General features: G+C 44.0%; 2 protein-coding genes and 1 long non-coding RNA gene across 7 annotated transcripts in view; 2 read left to right on the top strand and 1 right to left on the bottom strand.

Annotated features, from left to right (window-relative positions):
- Window positions 1–10009, top strand: part of CNKSR2 (connector enhancer of kinase suppressor of Ras 2) — a 204822-nt gene extending 194813 nt beyond the window's left edge. For 4 of the 5 annotated variants that reach the window (XM_085050753.1, XM_085050763.1, XM_085050743.1 and 1 more), the window contains 2 exons: window positions 4234–4430; window positions 7494–10009. In XM_085050753.1, the coding sequence (XP_084906879.1) occupies window positions 4234–4430; window positions 7494–7709 (413 nt within the window). In that variant the 3' untranslated portion in view covers window positions 7710–10009. The remainder of the gene's footprint in view (window positions 1–4233; window positions 4431–7493) is intronic. The other variant, XM_085050794.1, reaches the window with a different exon arrangement.
- A 540-nt stretch (window positions 10010–10549) lies between these two features.
- On the bottom strand, window positions 10550–13817 carry KLHL34 (kelch like family member 34). The gene has a single exon (XM_085050812.1). The coding sequence runs from the start codon at window positions 12956–12958 to the stop codon at window positions 11171–11173; it is 1788 nt and encodes a 595-aa protein (XP_084906938.1). The 5' UTR covers window positions 12959–13817; the 3' UTR covers window positions 10550–11170.
- A 134-nt stretch (window positions 13818–13951) lies between these two features.
- On the top strand, window positions 13952–18052 carry LOC146444226 (uncharacterized). Its single transcript, XR_014849737.1, has 2 exons — window positions 13952–14403; window positions 17938–18052. It is a non-coding gene; the product is annotated as an uncharacterized LOC146444226 (long non-coding RNA).

Raw genomic sequence — 18052 nt, 5'->3', positions numbered from 1 at the left:
GGATAGTGGGAAAATGGAGAATTCCATCGGGGTGCCAGTGGTGTCCGTCAGTCAGGATGAGAAGTCTAAAGGCAACAGGGTTGAGCCTGGATGGTGTCTGGAGGCAGTGGCAAAGACCAAAGGGCCCCAGTGAAGAGCTTTGATCCTTGAAAAATGTTACCTTGTCAGCAGGGTAGGTGACAAAGTTTATTAACTGTCCTTCCATAGGCAGTTCTGTTCACTCATAGCCCCAGGTGAAATCACTGAAAGACGAAAACCATGCAAGATTTTGGCAGCTTGAGCTTTAACAGAAAGTGAATCACAGAGGTGCAGGGACCTCCACTGAAAACTGCTAGAGGTTATTCCATATATTTAGAGCAGATTTATGGGAACTGTGTGCCTAGAGATTCTCTGTGTCCAGAGAGCAGCGTGTTAGCCAGCTGGGTTGCAGTGGTGACCTTCTACATGGTTCTAATTCAGTACCATCTTCTGAATCATCAGTTTACACAGGCCAATCATCTCTTGATCCATGTAAATACCAATGATAACTTTCTCTCTGGTCACTTTTCACATAAGTACTTTATGCTCTTATTTGTAGCTCTTAGGATCTTTGTTTATAAGAGGGAGATAATGGAAAAATGAATTGCGTAACAGAGCCAGGAGGTGGTTACACTCAGTACATCACAGAGTTCCACGCATGCTCTTTTCAACAACAAATGACAACACATTATGAGAAATACCACCAGCTTTTCCTGAATGCCAAGAACCCAAACAGTTCTTGACCTCTTGGAGTTTCATCTACCCAGCCATAATCTTTATCTCTTGCTCCTGAGAAAATGTAAAAGTAGTTACAAATATTTACTGCATTCTAAGAAGTGAAGGCAAAGTACAAAAAGTTCAGAAACTTTTCCTGTGGAAAGCAGAATAGTGGAAAAAAAAAATCACAACATTTACTAGGCTGATGTATTCTTTATCTCCAGAATTTAATGCAAGTGGATTTGCAGTCACTTGAAGACAGCAGGAGCTTCTTTGTTACAAAATTCAGTGCCTGGGTATTCTTGCATTTGGAAGATAGGGCTCTCACCAGATTTAGATACCATGTGTTGCAGTTTGTGCAGCTTTATTTCTGCTCCTGAGTTAGGGAGTTGTTCATGCTTGTGTGAGGCAGGAGACAAAATTACTGCTTCAGAGAAGAGACCTTCCTTTTCCTATATGTGGAAACAGTGACCTGACAGTGCATTCAGAGAAACAGGAAAGATGCAGCCCGTGACTCAGCAGCCAAATGAGTGTGAAAAACAACTGTTGTGTTGGCTGCTGGTCTGAGGTCACCTGCAAATCCCATTAGACCACATTTTCTACTTAAACAAAACGTTACCAGAAGTCTTATTCTTCTTTAATGAGACAGCCCTGCTGCAATAGCATGAGTTGCATACAAATCCACCAATTTAAAAAAAGAAAATATGTTTTAAGCTCGGCTCTATATCTAAGAGAATACCTCAGATGCTCTATTGTGCCAAGGGTTTCACCAACACCTACGGGAAATCAATCAAAGGCTCTAGCAGAAGGCTGAGGGAGGGGAGATGTGTGTGTAATCTCATTCCCGCCTACTGAGAGCCATTGAGAGCAGCAGCACCACCTTCAGCATTTCTCTGGAAAATATTAAGGGCTTGGGATGTGTTTGCATGACACCCACTGCCCTCTCCCCCACCATGGGTGGAACAAGTCATCTTGCCCTCTTTAAAGTTTCCCCAGCCTCAGCAGCAGCAAGGCATTTAAGGGACCTGCTTTTCTTCCCACCTCTTTCCCTTTTAGGAAATCCTGTCCCCTTTTTGACGTGCTGCTCCAAGTGACATCACCAGTCAGTGACAGAGTCTGGGGGAGGCAGCCCCAGCCGTGTGGAGGTGATGTGCTGATGTGTTCCAGAGACCTTCTGTCAGCATTCTGCTGCCTGACCCAGCCTGTGTGCTACCCCTGAGTCCTGTGCCTCTCCTGTGCAGTCTCAGAGCTGTTCCTATCTGGGCAAGGCTAGAAGTCCTGTGTCCACAGTCCCTCCGAGGCCCACATGGAGCAGGAGCTGCCTGTCCTGGGGGATGAGCCCTGAGGAGCACCAGCCACCCAGATCCCAGACCAGCAGTGCCCCCAGCACGGGGTTTATACTCACAGGGGCCATGTTGCCGTCCAGGTTCATTAAAGGCACTTGTCATTCCATACTGAACCTCAGGGTTAAACTCAAATGCTGTCCTTCACCTTGGTGGGGGGCTTTTGTGTTTGAGGAAGCCGTGGGTTTTGATAGCAAGCCTGGATGTGGTGGTTGGTTGCCAACCCAGGCTCTAGATCACTCCAGCAAAGTAAATTCAGGTGGTGGGGAATCAAAGTGCTGCTTCTTCAGCAAGCCATCCCTGTACTATCCACCCCCAGGGTCCAACCTCGACAGTGCTGCTGGGGAAGAGACACCTGAGGAAAGATCTCTTTTGCCTTGCATAGCTAGAGAGGGAAAAAGAGAGAGAAAGAGAAATAGAGGTGGAGGGAAAGAGAAACAGGTGTTAAATACTCCTGGGTCAGACCAGGAGGGTGTTTTCCCTTTGCCCTTTAGCAAACTACTCCCCTTCCACAGCTGTCAGACCGGTGGACATCAGCGTTCAGCAACAGGAGCTGATAGATCCCAAACTTCTGATCTCATTGCTGCATGGACATTTTAAAGAAAGCATAAAAATCAAGGCCACAAGAGATATAAACCACTCCCTAAGTATTCAGCTACTGAATGTTTTGCCCTTTAGCCTATTAGATGTTTTAATAAGAAAGAAAATTACAAGAAAGAGAAAAGTACCTAATTTCTATTTTATTTCAATCCTGGCTACCATTGACAGTGATGAACTCAGCTCACCAAGCAGGGTAGCACAGGATGGGATGATTTAGGGAGCTCTGTACAGACTCACAATACTTCCATGGGTAAAAAGTCTCCAATCCTTCTTCACTTACATATCTCTTAAAAGAAGAAAAATTAAAATGTGTGCTTTAATAACAGCTGCCCTCTAAAAGGGCAAAGAAATAAACTGGTGAGAGAGGAAGCTAGACTAGTTGCTGGTTGCCAAATTCTTACACAAGCACCCTGACCCAGAAAAACACTGTGAAAGCCCAGAGGGGCTGGGAGGATCCTGAGGGCTCTGGAAGCAACCAGGAAGCCATGCACAGGTGGTGCATGAGCTGAGTGTCAGTGTGCCAGGGACAGCAGGGACAGAGCCGCCTGTCCCCCTGGCTAGCTGCTCCCAAGGGCTGCCCTAGCTAATCCTGGCACTTGCAAAGCTTGTAAAGTCAGAAAGCAGCTTCCTCTGGGGGAAACACCGTGTGAAAAGTTGAAGTGGTTTGATGTTTTCTAAATGAAGCATTTCAATTGCTCCTGTCAGAGTAACACTTCATCCCCAGCTTTTGCTTGGTATTGTGTTTAGAGAAGCAAAACATTTTTTATTTTTAAATGCTTTCAGTCCTATTTATAACAACTATTTAAAACCTATAATAAATAAATACATCATATATTTTGTGTATATTATATAATAATTTTTTTTTTAACCAAACTATAATGCCAACAGCTCTGTTTTGGTTTGCCATGCTGCCAGGTCATGGCCATGCTCTTATGTTTAGTCACTAGTCTGCTGCCAAACCTTCAGGTAATAGTAAAGTAACAAACCACCACAAGTGACAGCACTATTGAAAAACACTACTGAGTATCAAAAATAAAAGACAAAAAATAGTGGACTTTTCTCGCTAGGAAAAGGACATGTCGTTCCAGGGCCACCATGATGCATTCCTGAGTGCTGTTATCAGCTCTTTCAGTCCAATATCTGATCCCTGACAGGTTCCAGAGCAGGTTGCTTCCAGGGCTTCCTCTCCTTGGAATAAGGAAGTCACCCACATTGTATAACTGCAATACCAGAGATCTGATTTCTGGTAGTAAGTAACTCTAGTATCACTGCACCTTGAACTATTTCTCCTTTTTTCCTCTTTCTCTGTGTGTCAAGGTTTTACATTCTTGAAAGTTTTTCTCCCTTTCTTCTGAAGGCAATAGCAAGAAGGAGCAGTCACAGCACTTTTTTCTGGAACTTAGGAGGTGTGAAATATTCTCCTTATGGTCTAGTTAAACATGTTAAACATTTTGCAAAGGTTTTTGATAGGTCTTCATATAATCACATTAATGAAACGTTGTTCCTTTCTCTATTTCTTCCTCCTTTTTTTGTTTTTCCCTTTGTCTCATTACAGTTGAAACTATAGAGGAAAAAACAGCAGACTCCTTGCAAGATTTGTACAGAGCCTTGGAGCAGGCCAGCCTGTCTCCTTTAGGAGAACACCGGATTTCCACTAAGCTGGAGTATAAGAAATCTTTTATAAAGAGGTGTAGCGATCCAGTAGTCAATGAAAAACTGCACCAGCTGCGAATTCTGAAAAGCACTTTAAAGGTGAGATAAAACAGGGAGGAAAAATCCTGCCCCAGGGTTGGATTGGGCTGTATTGTAATCAGAGATTATTGTGTGCAGCTGGAGTCTAGGCTGAGCCCAGTGTGCAAACAAGGGAGACATGGGGAGGCACTGCTTGAATAGCAGAGAAAAAACTGCCTGGAAGAGCAGTCAAAGTGAGGGGATCAGTTTTTATTTCTTTATTTTCTTGTATTTAATCTCAGTCAGCTGCTCCTCATCTAGCTAGTTTAACAGAATTTGACACCAAATTAGTGGAGGAAACCTTAATCCCCTTTTTGTCCCTGAACGTTTTCATTTACCAAAACACATTCACTTTGTAATTGCCGACAAGTTAAGCAAAGCCAGCCTTTGGAAGGGAGCAGGATCTCTTGCAACACTTGCCTGTTTTCTAATTGATGAGCTTGTCCAGGAGGAAGGTGTGTGCTTGCTTTCTGTGTAAACTGACAGGATCATTGTATTTAATCAGTAAGATTGATTAAATAAATAGATAGTGGTAATGATAGCTCTGAAGATTTTTATGGTTATTTTAAATGTACCACAGCTCATTTAGCCTCCTTGTCAGCTTCCTTTGTTTGTTACAGCAATTTCAGGTTTGCCCTGATGGAGATTTCAGCAAACACTATGCTGGATTTCCCCAGGGACCCTGTTAACGATATTAAATTACCACATTTTAAGTCACCAGATAACTGTACAGTGCATTTTGTAGCAGCTTTCATCAAAGAGGGCTTTATCAACATTAATTAATTTAGTTTTTCATCACCTAGAGAAGCATTTAAACAATATTATTTTCATGCTGTGGGGCTCCCATGCTGAAAAAAAATCCTACACATGCTTAACTTTCTATATTGTATCATCTTATTGAAGGCAACTTGCATTATTATATTGGTATACAAGTTTTGCAGGATTGAAGGCTGGCAAAAAAAGGCAACAGTGTGGTCATGGGCTGCATGGGCTGTCCACATGACTTCTACAAGCACGAGAAACTGAAGCAAAATCACAGTGCTCTCACACGCATTGGGGTGGCAGGAGGTTCACACTGTAGCTGTGCTTCTGTGCCATGGTGGGGTCACTCACCACAGCTGTGGTTCCACATCAGCAGCCTGCTACATGCTGAACTGTCTCTTTTGTTAGCATTTATTGATACCTGAGATACATTATACCAATGGCTTCCTACAAATGAAATTGCTTTCCTTCAGGGAAGTCCAAAAACAGCACAGCCTCCTGACCCAGAGGGTGCCCATTTTTGTGCTTCTCTGGAGCTTCTTTCCTTTGAACCAAGCAAACACAGTTTGTTCATTCTCTGCCCATGGGCCATATTTTCTAAGCCTGTCAACACTCTTGTTTTGACTGTGATTGGTGTAAACCATTCTTAAGTACGTGACACCAATAATTGAAAACACAGTGTCAGCAAGGAGCAAAGACACAGTTGTTTCCTGTGTAGAACAGCAGTGTAGAGTGACACATACTTGGCTTGCAGTGACATCATGGTAACTTGTGACTAGCTCCATTACAGCCCAGAGCTCCACCTCTGCCATACTACTGGTAATGTATCAACCAGTAGCTACTGCTGTCACCTAATCAATTATTCTTTCTTTTGATCAGTGCCTTTGATCTCTCCTGCCTGAATGCAGCCAATTGCACTGGCCTGTTGGCATTGATGTTCTGAAATCTTCTTGAATTTTATCCTACAAAATAGTAGCGAGAGGCAATCCTCCAAATTGCTTCTAGCTCCTGATGTGCCATCTTCCAAGTCATTAATGAAAGACCCCTCTGCTCTATTTCCTGTGATAACAAAAAATCATTCTCCTGTCATTGAGCATGAACTGCCTGGCTGGTAGTGCAGAGGTGTGAGACCAGCCACAACCTGTGAGAAATAGGTTATGGTAGTTCAAGCAGATATATGGTGATCAGGAGTCCCATGGTTTCTTTTCCACAGCTTGCTCCTCGTTCTCAGCTTGCTCCTCTCTTTCTGGAAATGAGTATTCTAGCAGGTAGTGGTTATTAGCTGTTGTTTGCAAAGCATGAAAGCACTGCTTTTGGATATGTCTCTGACCCTCCTGATCTGTCCCATCCTACACAGTTTGATATTACCCCTTGCCATGCTACCCAGGAAGATTTAACATACTCATAGTACAGACATGGAAAACGTGAGTTAGCCATGAGGAGTGTGAAACCTATCTGGCAGGGAAGATGGAGGGGAGATTGCTAGTGACCACACTATTCCTGTGCTGGGGAGTAGTGCTGGAAACTTGTGGGTTGGCTGTGTTTCCAAAGATTATGTCTCTGACATCCAGCTTCCACCACTTGCAACATCCATGAGTGGCTACATCTGAGGCTTACTGTGACCCTCAGCTCTCTGTGAAACAGAGGGATTCATCACTAGAGGGATGATGATACAGTCACTTCCCCTGCCTCCACCGTGCATAAGGAGGTACCAGCAGCTATGTTATATTTTCCCTTTTTCTGTCTTCTTTTTGCCATGTCAGTGGTCAGCAGAGGTTGCAGCCAGCCAGCCCATCACATGCAGCAGATCTTTAGTGAAGATGAGGTGTCATTCCCATGGAATTCCTTGCACAAGCCTTTGCAGTGCAGAGCTCAGATGCCCCCGCGACAAGCCTAGTACAGAGGCGTAGCTGTGCTGGCGGGCAGGAGGCCATTCATGTGTCTGTGTCCCACACACCCACGTGGGATTCCTGATGCTGATCAAGAGCAAACAGTTTCACCCTTTGGTGTGTGAAACCCATCCTGAGAAAGCAAGCAGCTTATAGTAAACATACAGGGCTCGCTTTTTGTGGGGCAGGTGGGGGACTAGGGACTCCTACCGAGGGTGCTGGACAAGGAGAGAGAAGCCCAAGCCCGCAGGGGGAGGTGTGACACCCTGCAGAAAGGGCTCCTGTCAGTGAGTGCTCATAGAGCAGACAGTTCCTGTGCTTTTGGGGGCTTTGTGGCTTGAGTTTGCACCCCCCATTCTCTCCCCCACCTGATTGATTTTGCCAGCGACTCATCACTTGCATTAACTCTTTGCTTGTTCCTTTTCTCTCACAGGCAAGGGAAGGAGAAGTAGCCATTATAGATAAAGTTCTGGATAATCCAGCTTTGACGTCTAGAGACTTTCAAGAATGGAAACAAATGTACCTTGATCTCTTCATGAACATCTATGAAAGTAGCCCCCCGAGGGACTCTGTTAATGGCTCGTCTGAGGTTGAAGCACTTATAGCCTCATTAGCGCACACTCACTCCTACATAGAAACGCATGTATAAAGGTCTCTCTTTCTGTCCATTTGCTACACTCCAGCCCTTTACTTCAGTGAATAAAGTAGTTTTTATATCAATATGTGAAAGCTCTAGTAAATTATATTTTAATGTTACTCAGCTGTGTGAAGTAAACCTTCAATGGTCAACAATACCACTTCTTTAATGAGGATTTGTATATTTTATATGCTACCAATGCTCTGCTTGTGTTTACCTTCTGTGAATTAAAAAACATGATCTTTAGCTATTGAAGAAAAGGATTTAAAAGCATTTTTGGAAGACTGTGGCCTTCATGCAGGAAGTTCCACACGCTAAAGCTTTTGTGATCAAAGGTCAGTTTTACAATGATATTTTATATTCTATAATTCCAGTATTGCATTGCATTTTTGGAGTGCAGGTACTATTTTGGTGGTTGGAGAAAACCAATTTTTTTATTTCATGAGAAACTCTAGGAGTTTTCTTAAATAACAGGGAAAAAGTGTAATGCAGTGGTTATGTTTCAGTTTTGTCAAACACATAAAAGGGTGAAAATCAGCAGACAGAAAAATGACTAATGTGAATTTAAGTGTCAAAAGGTTAGGTCTTACTGCCTTGTGCTTTTGTAAAGCCTGTTGCTAAGGTTTACCACCAGTGCAAAGGGATGCTGGTCTGTATTATAAATAAGACCAAATTGTGTGTTATTTGTCTCTTAATCAGATTAGGTTGATTTAAAAAAAATAATTAGTCATGGTACTGTGATTGATGATGCTTTTGCACTGAAGAGATCAGTATAATGTGCGGATTTTGCAAAAGAGAAAATGTAGATTTTCAACATCCTTGGTAGCAGTGTTTCTTTTGCCCACAAAAGCAGCAGCGGAAAAGGTTCCCAATGAAATGCTTCAAATCTGAGATGCTTTGAAGATTCCCACAATAGAAAAGGAGTGAATAGGATTTTTCAAGTATTTCCTATGTGTTTTCTGAGCTGTGAAATTTGGCTGTATTGTATGCAGGGATAATGTGTGATGAGAGCAGAGCTGAGCACAGAACCTGAAAAATAACTGAGGAGTAAAAAAGCCTCAGGTTTGCTTTTGAAGGGGAAGGGATATCTCTGGGTTCTGCTGAATTCACAAGCCAATTAAAATGTTTTAAACGTCCATGAGATTTGCTATCTGCTGAAGACAACTCAGTGAATACAAGGGGAAATAGCTCCTTAGAGTTAGGCACATGCCTGAAATAAAAGTGGGAGGGAACTCTTAAATCATGTTTACTTTTTATGGGCTTGTTTTTGAAAAATGTTAAGAGCATGACAAAATATTTCTGCTGCTCTTCAGTATTTTGCTGCGTAAGTTAGGACTCATGACATGATTTAATAATGCTCATGTGAAAAGGAAAAGCCTCCTTTATACTTTAGTGAGTTGTACTCTTAACCAACTTTAGACTATTGCCTGTACAGCTCAGTGAATGTACTTTAAACTTTATGAGCTCTGATATTTCCTGGCAGTTATGTCCATGAAGGGATGAAGGAAAGAATGGACAGATTTATTTCCTCTCTCCTTTCTTTATTTTATTCTTCTCTCTTTGTCTCCTTTTTCTCTCTTGCACCCCTTTTTCTTTTTCTACCTCTCATTTTCTATCTTCTTATTGCATTTGGATTGCAAATGTTCTGCAGATTTTGCACAACTGTACAGAAGAGTGGCCTTTCTGTAGCCCATTTTCAGTAATCCTATATTCAAGTCGTACGGATGACAAATCATGTATTAACGTTTGTATAGAATTCTGGATCCAGTGTAAGATTTGTACTATTAGAAGAATATTGTTTGTATAAACTGGACATTTATTTACTGCATGGGTACTGACTTGTATATTAAATTTGTGAGGTTTTTGTAAATTTCTCTTAAGAAATGCTTGACTTGAAATGGATTGTGCTATTGTTCCAAGCATTTAGATTCTCTTGCTATTGTTTTACTGGACCAAAAGTAAATATATTCATATGAAAAAACTCTTTATATCTGATGGATGTATATGCACATTGTGTAGTTGATTCCTTGTCAAAACCAAGGCAGTTCAGAAGACTTAGATCTGTTGCTATGCAACAGCCATTCTGCCTGCACTTTACATTAGTAAAGTTAGCTTGATTGCTTTAAAGGTGAAAATTAAACATTACAGTTTTTTAAGCTAGTCTAGTGACAAAGAACATGTGTCCTCTCCATTGTGCTGCCTTCTTTTAAGACTATTAAATGTTCTTCTATATATATTTTTATTGTATTAACTCTCAGCCTAGAAAGGGAACACTGTAAAATGAAGTACAATAAATTTAGCTTTTAAATGAACATCTATGGCTCAAGATTCAATTTACTCCATACCAGACTGATTCTGTAGCATCCAACCATTTTATCTGCATTTTACATATCCGTGTATCTTAAAGTGCCCCTGTGTGACTTCAAACTCTGCCAGTGTGGCCAAAAAGGAGTGACACTGTTGCTGATTCATATGTAGGCAGACACGGAGTAAAGACTTCTAAACACCTTCAGTTACCTCCCTCCCCTTTGTACTCTTTGATGAAAGTAAAGCTTTTTTGACAGCAGGGTTCTCTCTTGTAGCAGTTCAACAGCAATGAACAATTTTACTGTTATGAACAGGTGTGATAAAATGGTGCATGGTACTGAGGGAAATGTCAAGGCATTAGTAACAGCTTGTTACTCCTGTAACGAGCTTCTTGGAGGCTCATAATAAGGATACCCCTTCAGCTCTGGCCATCTAAGCTAACACAGCATTTGGATACAAAAGAAATGTACATCACCTTTAAAATAACACAAAATAGGCATCTGGAAGGCATCTTTGTTCTGCAACAAAGGCCACTGAGAGAGGAATGGCTTCTATCAAACACCGTTTTAATTTATGGCTGTTGCAGAGTCTACATAGTGAAAAATCCATGCTTTCTGTCCAGTAATTTCAGGCTGCTTAGCTAAGACATTTTTGCCTAGTACATAGCATATCAAATAATGCATTTTCCTTGGCAGTATTTGCTACTAATTCTTGTAGACATTAGTTTTCTAGTCTTTATACAGCTCTCTGATTTTGCTTAGCCATAGCATAAAAACTCAATAGCACTTACCAGGTGGGCAAATTACCTCTGATTAAGAAAACAGAAAAGTTGGATTATATTTTTTAATATTTGAAAAATCTGACTTGCAACACCTACTAATTGCTATCTAGGTATTACTCTCCAAAAGTCAAGGATTACAATTCTCACTCATCGCCTCTAAACATGCTACTTGTTACATCCTTGCTCAGTGAGATCAGCTTCCAGATTTATAAATCCTAGATGTGTTTCCTGTGCTGGAGCCAGATTTTCTTGCCTGTTTCCACCAAGCATTTGGCTTATCCAAGCAAAACTTCCACTCTCATGTTCAGTGCCACTGCAATCTTCTTCTTCTCCACGACCACCGGCTTGCCCATCTCCTGGGATGGATATTCCTCAGCATGGCAGCTCAGCAGTTGGGCAGCTTCTTCTGCTGGCTGTCACAGTCCTGCTCTTCAGGCACCTCGGAGAGCTGGAGCACAGCACACTGCAGCCCACACCATGGCAGAGGAGCCTTGCAGATCTCTTCCCAGCCATCGTTGTCGATGTCATAGCCAACCACGTCTTGTGTGGGCACCTCCAGTGAGTTTTGCCATTTCTTTCCCCCAATAAGAAGAGCTGTTTCCTCTACCACTGCCAGGCCATAGGAGAATCGATCATAGACCAGTGGTCTTAACCGGGTCCATTGGTTCTGGTCCGGGTCGTACCTTTCTATTTCAGAGAATGGTTCATATAATCCCAAAAAGGTGAATATGGATTCCCTGATTGTTGCCATCTGATGGCCAAACCGAGCAATGCTCATTGGGGCTCGTTTCACCCACTGCCCTTCAAGTGAGCTCAGGGAATAAACGTCATTGCTTGTGCTGGCTGGGGCCGAGTACTTGCCCCCAGAGATGTATATGGTGTTCTTGCAAACAGCACTGGCATGGCCATGTATCCTGCATGGCAATTCCCTGGCCTTCGTCCATCTGTCCCTGCTGATGTCATAGACTTCCACAGATGAATGCAGCGACCCATCCTCACCCCTTCCACCAATGGCAAAGATGTCCTTGCCTAGGACACAGCAAGAGAACTGACATCTCTTTTCCAGCATGCCCGTGATTTGGGTCCATGTGTTAAATCTTGGATCATACCGATGGACCTTGTTTGTAACCGATAAGGTCTTTTCAATTTTAGCATCACCCAGGGTACCACTTTGTATTTCCCCACCCAAGACATAGAGGAAGTTCCCCACCACACACACGCTGTGGTTCTGCACCCTGTCCTGCAGCTGCGTGAGGGTTCGCCATTTGTGATTGTAAACGTCGAAGGCCACCACATCGGTGACGAGCCCCTCGCTTGCTGTCCCTCCCCCCAGCAGAATGATCCGAGTTTTCTGGTTCCTCAGTGTGGTGGATTTATCCTGCAGGACAGGCTGCTTGTATACAGATGTGTGATAATTTATTGCTTTTATGATCAAGCACTTAATACCTGCTGGGAGAGACACTTCTGACTGTCTGTAGGTTTTTCTCAGCTCTTCCACTGGGATGAGACCATATCTTATGTGCTCTAAAAGGCTGCTGGCATGATCCAGCCTGGATTTATCCTGCTTCAACCACAGCAGTACAAGATTCAACAAGCGGCATTCTTCCACCATGGGGAGATCTGGTGATTGAATCACTGCTAGCAAAGACCTGAAGTTCAGCTCGAGAAGTCCTGACAAATCCAAATCCAGCAGCTTCCAGATATTTTTGATAATATATTTTTCTGTGGCTGCTAGGGCATCTGGCAGGTAGAACTTCCTGGCCACGTTGGCAGAGAAGCAGCAGTTTTCCAAGGCAAGATTGTTAACTAAGTACTGATTGCACAAGCCGATAGCATCAGTCACTTGCAAGTAGCTTGCAGCTTCCAAGGTATCCTCCAGGCTTTCAAAGGAAAGGGGCAGCAAGGATGTGTAAATGAAATCCAGGATGTGCTGGAGCCCGGTGGGTGAGACAACTTGTAGGTGAATGACACTGGCTTTAGACTCTTGGGTGTAATTTTTGAACATGGCTCGGAAGTAGTCGCTGGAGCATGCCAGCAAGGACTTGTGTGCAGGAAACTCGTTTTCTTTCACTTTCAGCAAAATATCACAGAGAAAGCCCTCTGACCTCAGGCTCTGGTACTGGGCTAGCACGGCGGTACAGTGTGCTTTGCAGTAGGACAGGAAGTAGCTCATGGTAGACAATGCAATGCTTTCCCCTTGAGCTATTAGAGCTAAAATGCAATTAGATATCGAAACAGCTGCCTTACTCAACAGCCATTGCTTGAATGCCCAGCAGACCTCCAGCTGTTAGAGAAAAGCCCAACCAAAAAAAGAAAACAAGTCAGTCTCTTGCCTGGCATAGGAGGACAGTTAGTAGATTTGTAGTGAATTCAATTCATTCCTTTATAAAAAAAGCAGCTGAATGTCATATCAGCTGTAGGATGCTTACTTTTCTTGCCTCCACAAGTTGCACAAGGATGAAGAGTCCATGGCTGTGCCGAGCACTTGCTTGGCTGGCCATCAGGTGACAGATGAGGGAGCTAGATGACAATCCCAATAAATGGCCCTTCGGGTCTGCTCAGCCGTCGCCCCCAACCCTTCTTGCTCCACAGGCAGATCAAAGAGATCCTCTCTGGCTGCCAGCGCGTGGCACTGAGCAGACACAGATGAGAAGACAGCGCTGGCTTTTCTTCTCTTGTTTGTATTTCAAACTCTGATCAGTCTGGACGTCACCACCCCTGGGACAGCAGCCCCCTTTCCGTCCTTTTTCCGTACGGTCTTGGGAAGCCTCAGCCGAAGATCAAATCAGCGCCCCGGGGTTATTACGGGAAGGTTTTCTGAGCCCATAAATCTTTCTCCAGCAGGCACTAAGACAACCAAAATACCGTGATTAGTCACTGGTTTGATTTGACATGCATTTCTGGCTCTTTGCTTCACGTGACACCTTCAGAGCTCACAGCTACCAGAATAGCCACAGGCTCATCCCCTCGTCCCCCTTGCCTGGGAGCCAACCCCAGGCGGGTGAGAAATGGGGCCAGGGACTGGGCGGACAGGGGAGCTTCCACTGACAGCCACAGCCAAAGCAGCTGACTTGGAATGACCTGGCTGGAAATCACAAGGATAACACATTCGCAAAGTGGTGACAAAAATAGATTCCCCCAGTTCAGCCATAGTAAACCAAATTCTGTTTATAGAAGAGGCTTTGCATAATTGTGCCCTCAGTCACCAGCTGGGAACAAACCCGGAGCCCCCAGGGATGGGCCAGAGCTGTCTTGTTCAACTTTCTCACTTTCAGTTTGTCCCAATTAGAAGCACTTACACAGGGATTATCCCTGATTTTCACCTGGGTACTTCAGGGTCTAATTTCTGCCAGGAATAGCAGCTCTGGGCAGACTACACATTCTGACTTCTTAAAGCTTGCTTTTATTTCTTCTTTCTTTTCCCTCCATAACTCTGGGTCAAGGTGTTCAGGAATCTCCTCCCGACACCTTTCTTTCCACATCAAACACCCTCAGGACCTGCAGACCTTGACAGGCTGATAAATGCCAGATCATTTTGCTGCACCGTGAGACAGCAGACTTGGGGGCAGAGAAGGATCCCACAAGACTGGAAAATTTTGGCTTTTGCTTACGCACAAGGTAAAGCCTTTTTACTGTATTTGTTTATATTTATTTATGTGATTTCATGAAATTCTGGCTCACCCCTGTAACTGAGTAGGGTTTGGAGCTGACTGGATCCTAATGCAAATCATGCATGCTGTGTGACTGTTCTAGTGAGCCTAAACTGTCTTGCTAAACAGACTGATACCTACACATGTTCTGCTCTGTCTGTGGTGAAGGACTCCAAAAATATCATTCTTTGTTGCTGATTTCTATCTTGAATCCAACTTCTATCATAACATTATAGACCATAAATCAGGATCTCTCTAAAAGGTCTTACCCTTTGCTAGCAATATGACATGTATGGGCATTAGGGATGAAGGAGAAAAGGGATGCTTGTTTCTTTCTCCCAGTGGTTTTGCCAATATCCAAGCTGGGACAACTCTAAGGTATTTCAGGTGTTAGTGAAGCTGTGCAGTTGAGTCCAAGCTTCAGTTCTGATACCTCTCCTGTTCTGGAAGCAGATACCAAAGACCAGGTACCTCCATCACCCTCAGCAGCCATGAGTCCTGGTGATGAGGGACCAGGCCTTAACTGCTCCCACTCCTAGACATGCTGCTTTCCCCAGTTCAACCCCATCAGGTACCAGATTTCTGAAACACGAGGTGCAGATAAACCTCCACTGTTTTGAAATAGCAGGTGGGCACTGTCCATCACAATTTCCTGTGAGCCTGAGGGGTGAGGCAGGGGAGCACAGGAGCTGTGCCTGCAGCATAGAGCTGAGTTTGAGGAGAGTTCCTGCAGTTCTGGCATACGAACCTCCTGGCATCACCTCCTTCTCACCAACAGTCCTTGTCCTCCACCAGCCCTTAGCCTGTGCCACCACGACTGCTCTGAGGTGTGGGGTTGGTAGGTGACATAGACAGGAAGTGATGCACAGGGAGGAATGGGGAAAAGCCAGAAACAGAACAGCAGAGAGGTCTCTGTGGCCCAGGTCAGGTGCTCAGCCTCCCTCACTGCGTGACCTCCCAAGCAGCCGTAGCACAGCAGAGATGAGCCCCTGGCTGGGCAGGTGGCTGGGACCAGGAGAGACCCTGGGCACAGCACTGGGCTGGGCTGCTGCTGCTGAGCCATGGCCACCAGCTCCAGGGCTCTGCTGAAGTGTCTGTGCTGGCACCACAGAGTGGCTGGGACTGAGGACATGTAAATAAATCCTACTTTATCCAGATGTACCACAAAGAGGTCAAATGTATGGCTTGGCCAACAGAGGGTATTGCCAGCAGCAGCCAAGGAATATTTCTGACCCCTGTGTGACACTCCTGCCTCCCAAGCAACGCACTCCCAGTGAAAGGCATTGTGCCTTTTTCTCTCCCTCAGCAAGGCCAGGCCACTGCCCAGTCTGGCACCAGTTTTGCTGGCACATGTGATGTACCAGCACAGCTCCAACCACAAGTTCTGTAATTTCAGGGACGGCAAATGAGGCTCATTCTGACTGTCCCTGCCTGTGCCTAGAGTGATTCCATGTTAACCCAACTGGTCGTGCATCACTTGCTTTCCAAATGAATGCCAGCTGTGGGCAGCTGTTTATACAGGTCAGTTGCTGGCACTGGTTTAACTGAACTGACTTAACACTAGTGCCAGATAAGCAGGTCCTATATTTGTATGCAGATTTGCTGTGCTATTCCCTCTCAGACCTACTTCATCTTCATGGCAAGCCAGCTAATAGAAGTAGTAAGAATCATGATTCTTATAAAGCTGTTTATTTTCTTCGAGATTTTTCTCTTTGGCTTATAATTGAAATAAAGCCACAACCTTTCCAGTCCCTTGCTCTAGAGTGATAAAAAAATAAAATCATTATCAAAATGAGGTTTTTCCCTGCTCCACTTCCAGGCAGTTAGCCTTGTCTAACTAGGGAGCCTGCTCAGCCAAGACCTGCCTTTGTCAACAAACAAATTATCTTCATGCAGCAGCTCAGGTCTCCAGCACCTTTGGAGGACTATTTAATGTCCATTAGTAAGAGAACAGACAGTGACTAAACAGCTAACTTACAAATCTCAGCACGAGATCTAGCACTAAGTGGGATGCAGTCAGATCATGATCTTATTTTCCTCAGGTGCAATTTGGAAGATCAGATCTAATGTTTGACTCACTAGATGGTGCTTAAAATTAGGAAAATATTAGTGTTTCAATGATGCTGATTTGTTGGGAATAGATAATACATTTTTAATCATGTGCATAATTCAGACTTAAATTAGATTTCAGGCTTTCAGGATACTTTCTGTTGAAGTGACTGCTCTACTACAGTAGGCAGTCTGAAATAAAACAGAACATTCAGATGTGTGCTGTGAAAAATGTTGGCTTCCACACATGGAGGGATTTTTTTTCCTATACAAAATTGAAAAATGGCCTAAGCTGCGATGCCGCATTCATTTTAATATTGCATGTAGGTCATTGGTTAATAAACAAGTGAATTATTATTTTAAATTTTGCCAATTCTTTTTTTAAGAGTAAAAATTATCAAAAGGGCTGTACCAGTGATATTAGGCTTGTTAGTAACAAATGGCTTACTGTAAAATATGTCACAAAAATCCACAGCAGAGGATTCCTAGGCTACATCTTGTGCCAAAAGAAATCAGTGCAGTCCAGAGGACAACAGAGTGATGGTGATGTACTACATGAACAAATAACAGCAAAAAGTGAGCCAAGTAATGAATATAGCATACAGGTTTTCTAGAAGCTGCTAATCATAAAGATTGTATTGATTTAAGTTGTCTTGTAAAAATCTTTGGACTACAGTCTGTTCTTCATCCTTGAATAATCATTCACAGTAGTATTTGGGTCAGCCCATCTATTTAAAGCAAAGGATGTTTAGCCCAGGAAAGCAATCCTTAAGAGCAAAACAGCAAGAGGGAGGAATTTTCTTGCAGCTAAAAGCAATGCCTGGTGAGATCATGTCTGTGTATAAAAGCAAAAGAGAAGGCTTCCGGCTTGGACTAGGTGGGCTTAGGCTGTGAGGTTTCCATCTTAGCAGGGGGAGGCTGGGGCTGCCTGTGGCTTTAAGCACTGTCCAAGTGGTGTCCACAGGACACTGTCCCTGTCAGCTGGGGGAGCAGGAAGGCAGCACAAGGCAGTGCCTCCCCCAGCCTGTCAGAGAAGTTCTGCAAACCCTCAGCACCCTGTGCCCATCCATGTGCCACCTTGGAGGGATCTGTGTCTGGGGACAGTGCTGGCAGCAAAAACTTTGAGCGCAAGGCTCCGTCTGCCTCTAGGGAGAAGAGAGGTTCAGTATGGTCAGCACTCAGAGCAGGGATCCCAGCCAAAGCCTGCTGCAAGACCATAGCTGCTAAGCCATGGCTGTGTGGCATTTTCTGTGGTTCTGTGAAAAGTGAGGAATAAGGGAGGAAATACCACTGGCACACCTAGGTTGGGAGTGGCCATGTCCCAGCTGGGTTACTCCAGCACTAACTGCACCTGTGCAAGAAAGCATCCTGTGTCAAACTGTGAAAGGCATCATGAAATAACAGACTTTCAATCAGAAGGTGCCTCATTTGTTTCCTCTCCCTGCTTTTTCAGGTTTCCTTTCGTTTGCCTCCCATGGAGACAGATGTTGTTCCAGCTTCCACTGCCGTCTCAGTGTGTTAGACATGAGCTGTCATGGTGAATAAAAAGCAAGTTGGAAAATTTTTAA

This window comes from Lichenostomus cassidix, chromosome 1, assembly GCF_008360975.1.
Source record: "Lichenostomus cassidix isolate B80296 chromosome 1, HeHo_3.0, whole genome shotgun sequence".
Lineage (NCBI taxonomy): Eukaryota > Metazoa > Chordata > Aves > Passeriformes > Meliphagidae > Lichenostomus > Lichenostomus cassidix.
The sequence above is the reverse complement of the archived record's forward strand: the minus strand, read 5'-3'. Positions and strand labels throughout refer to the sequence as shown.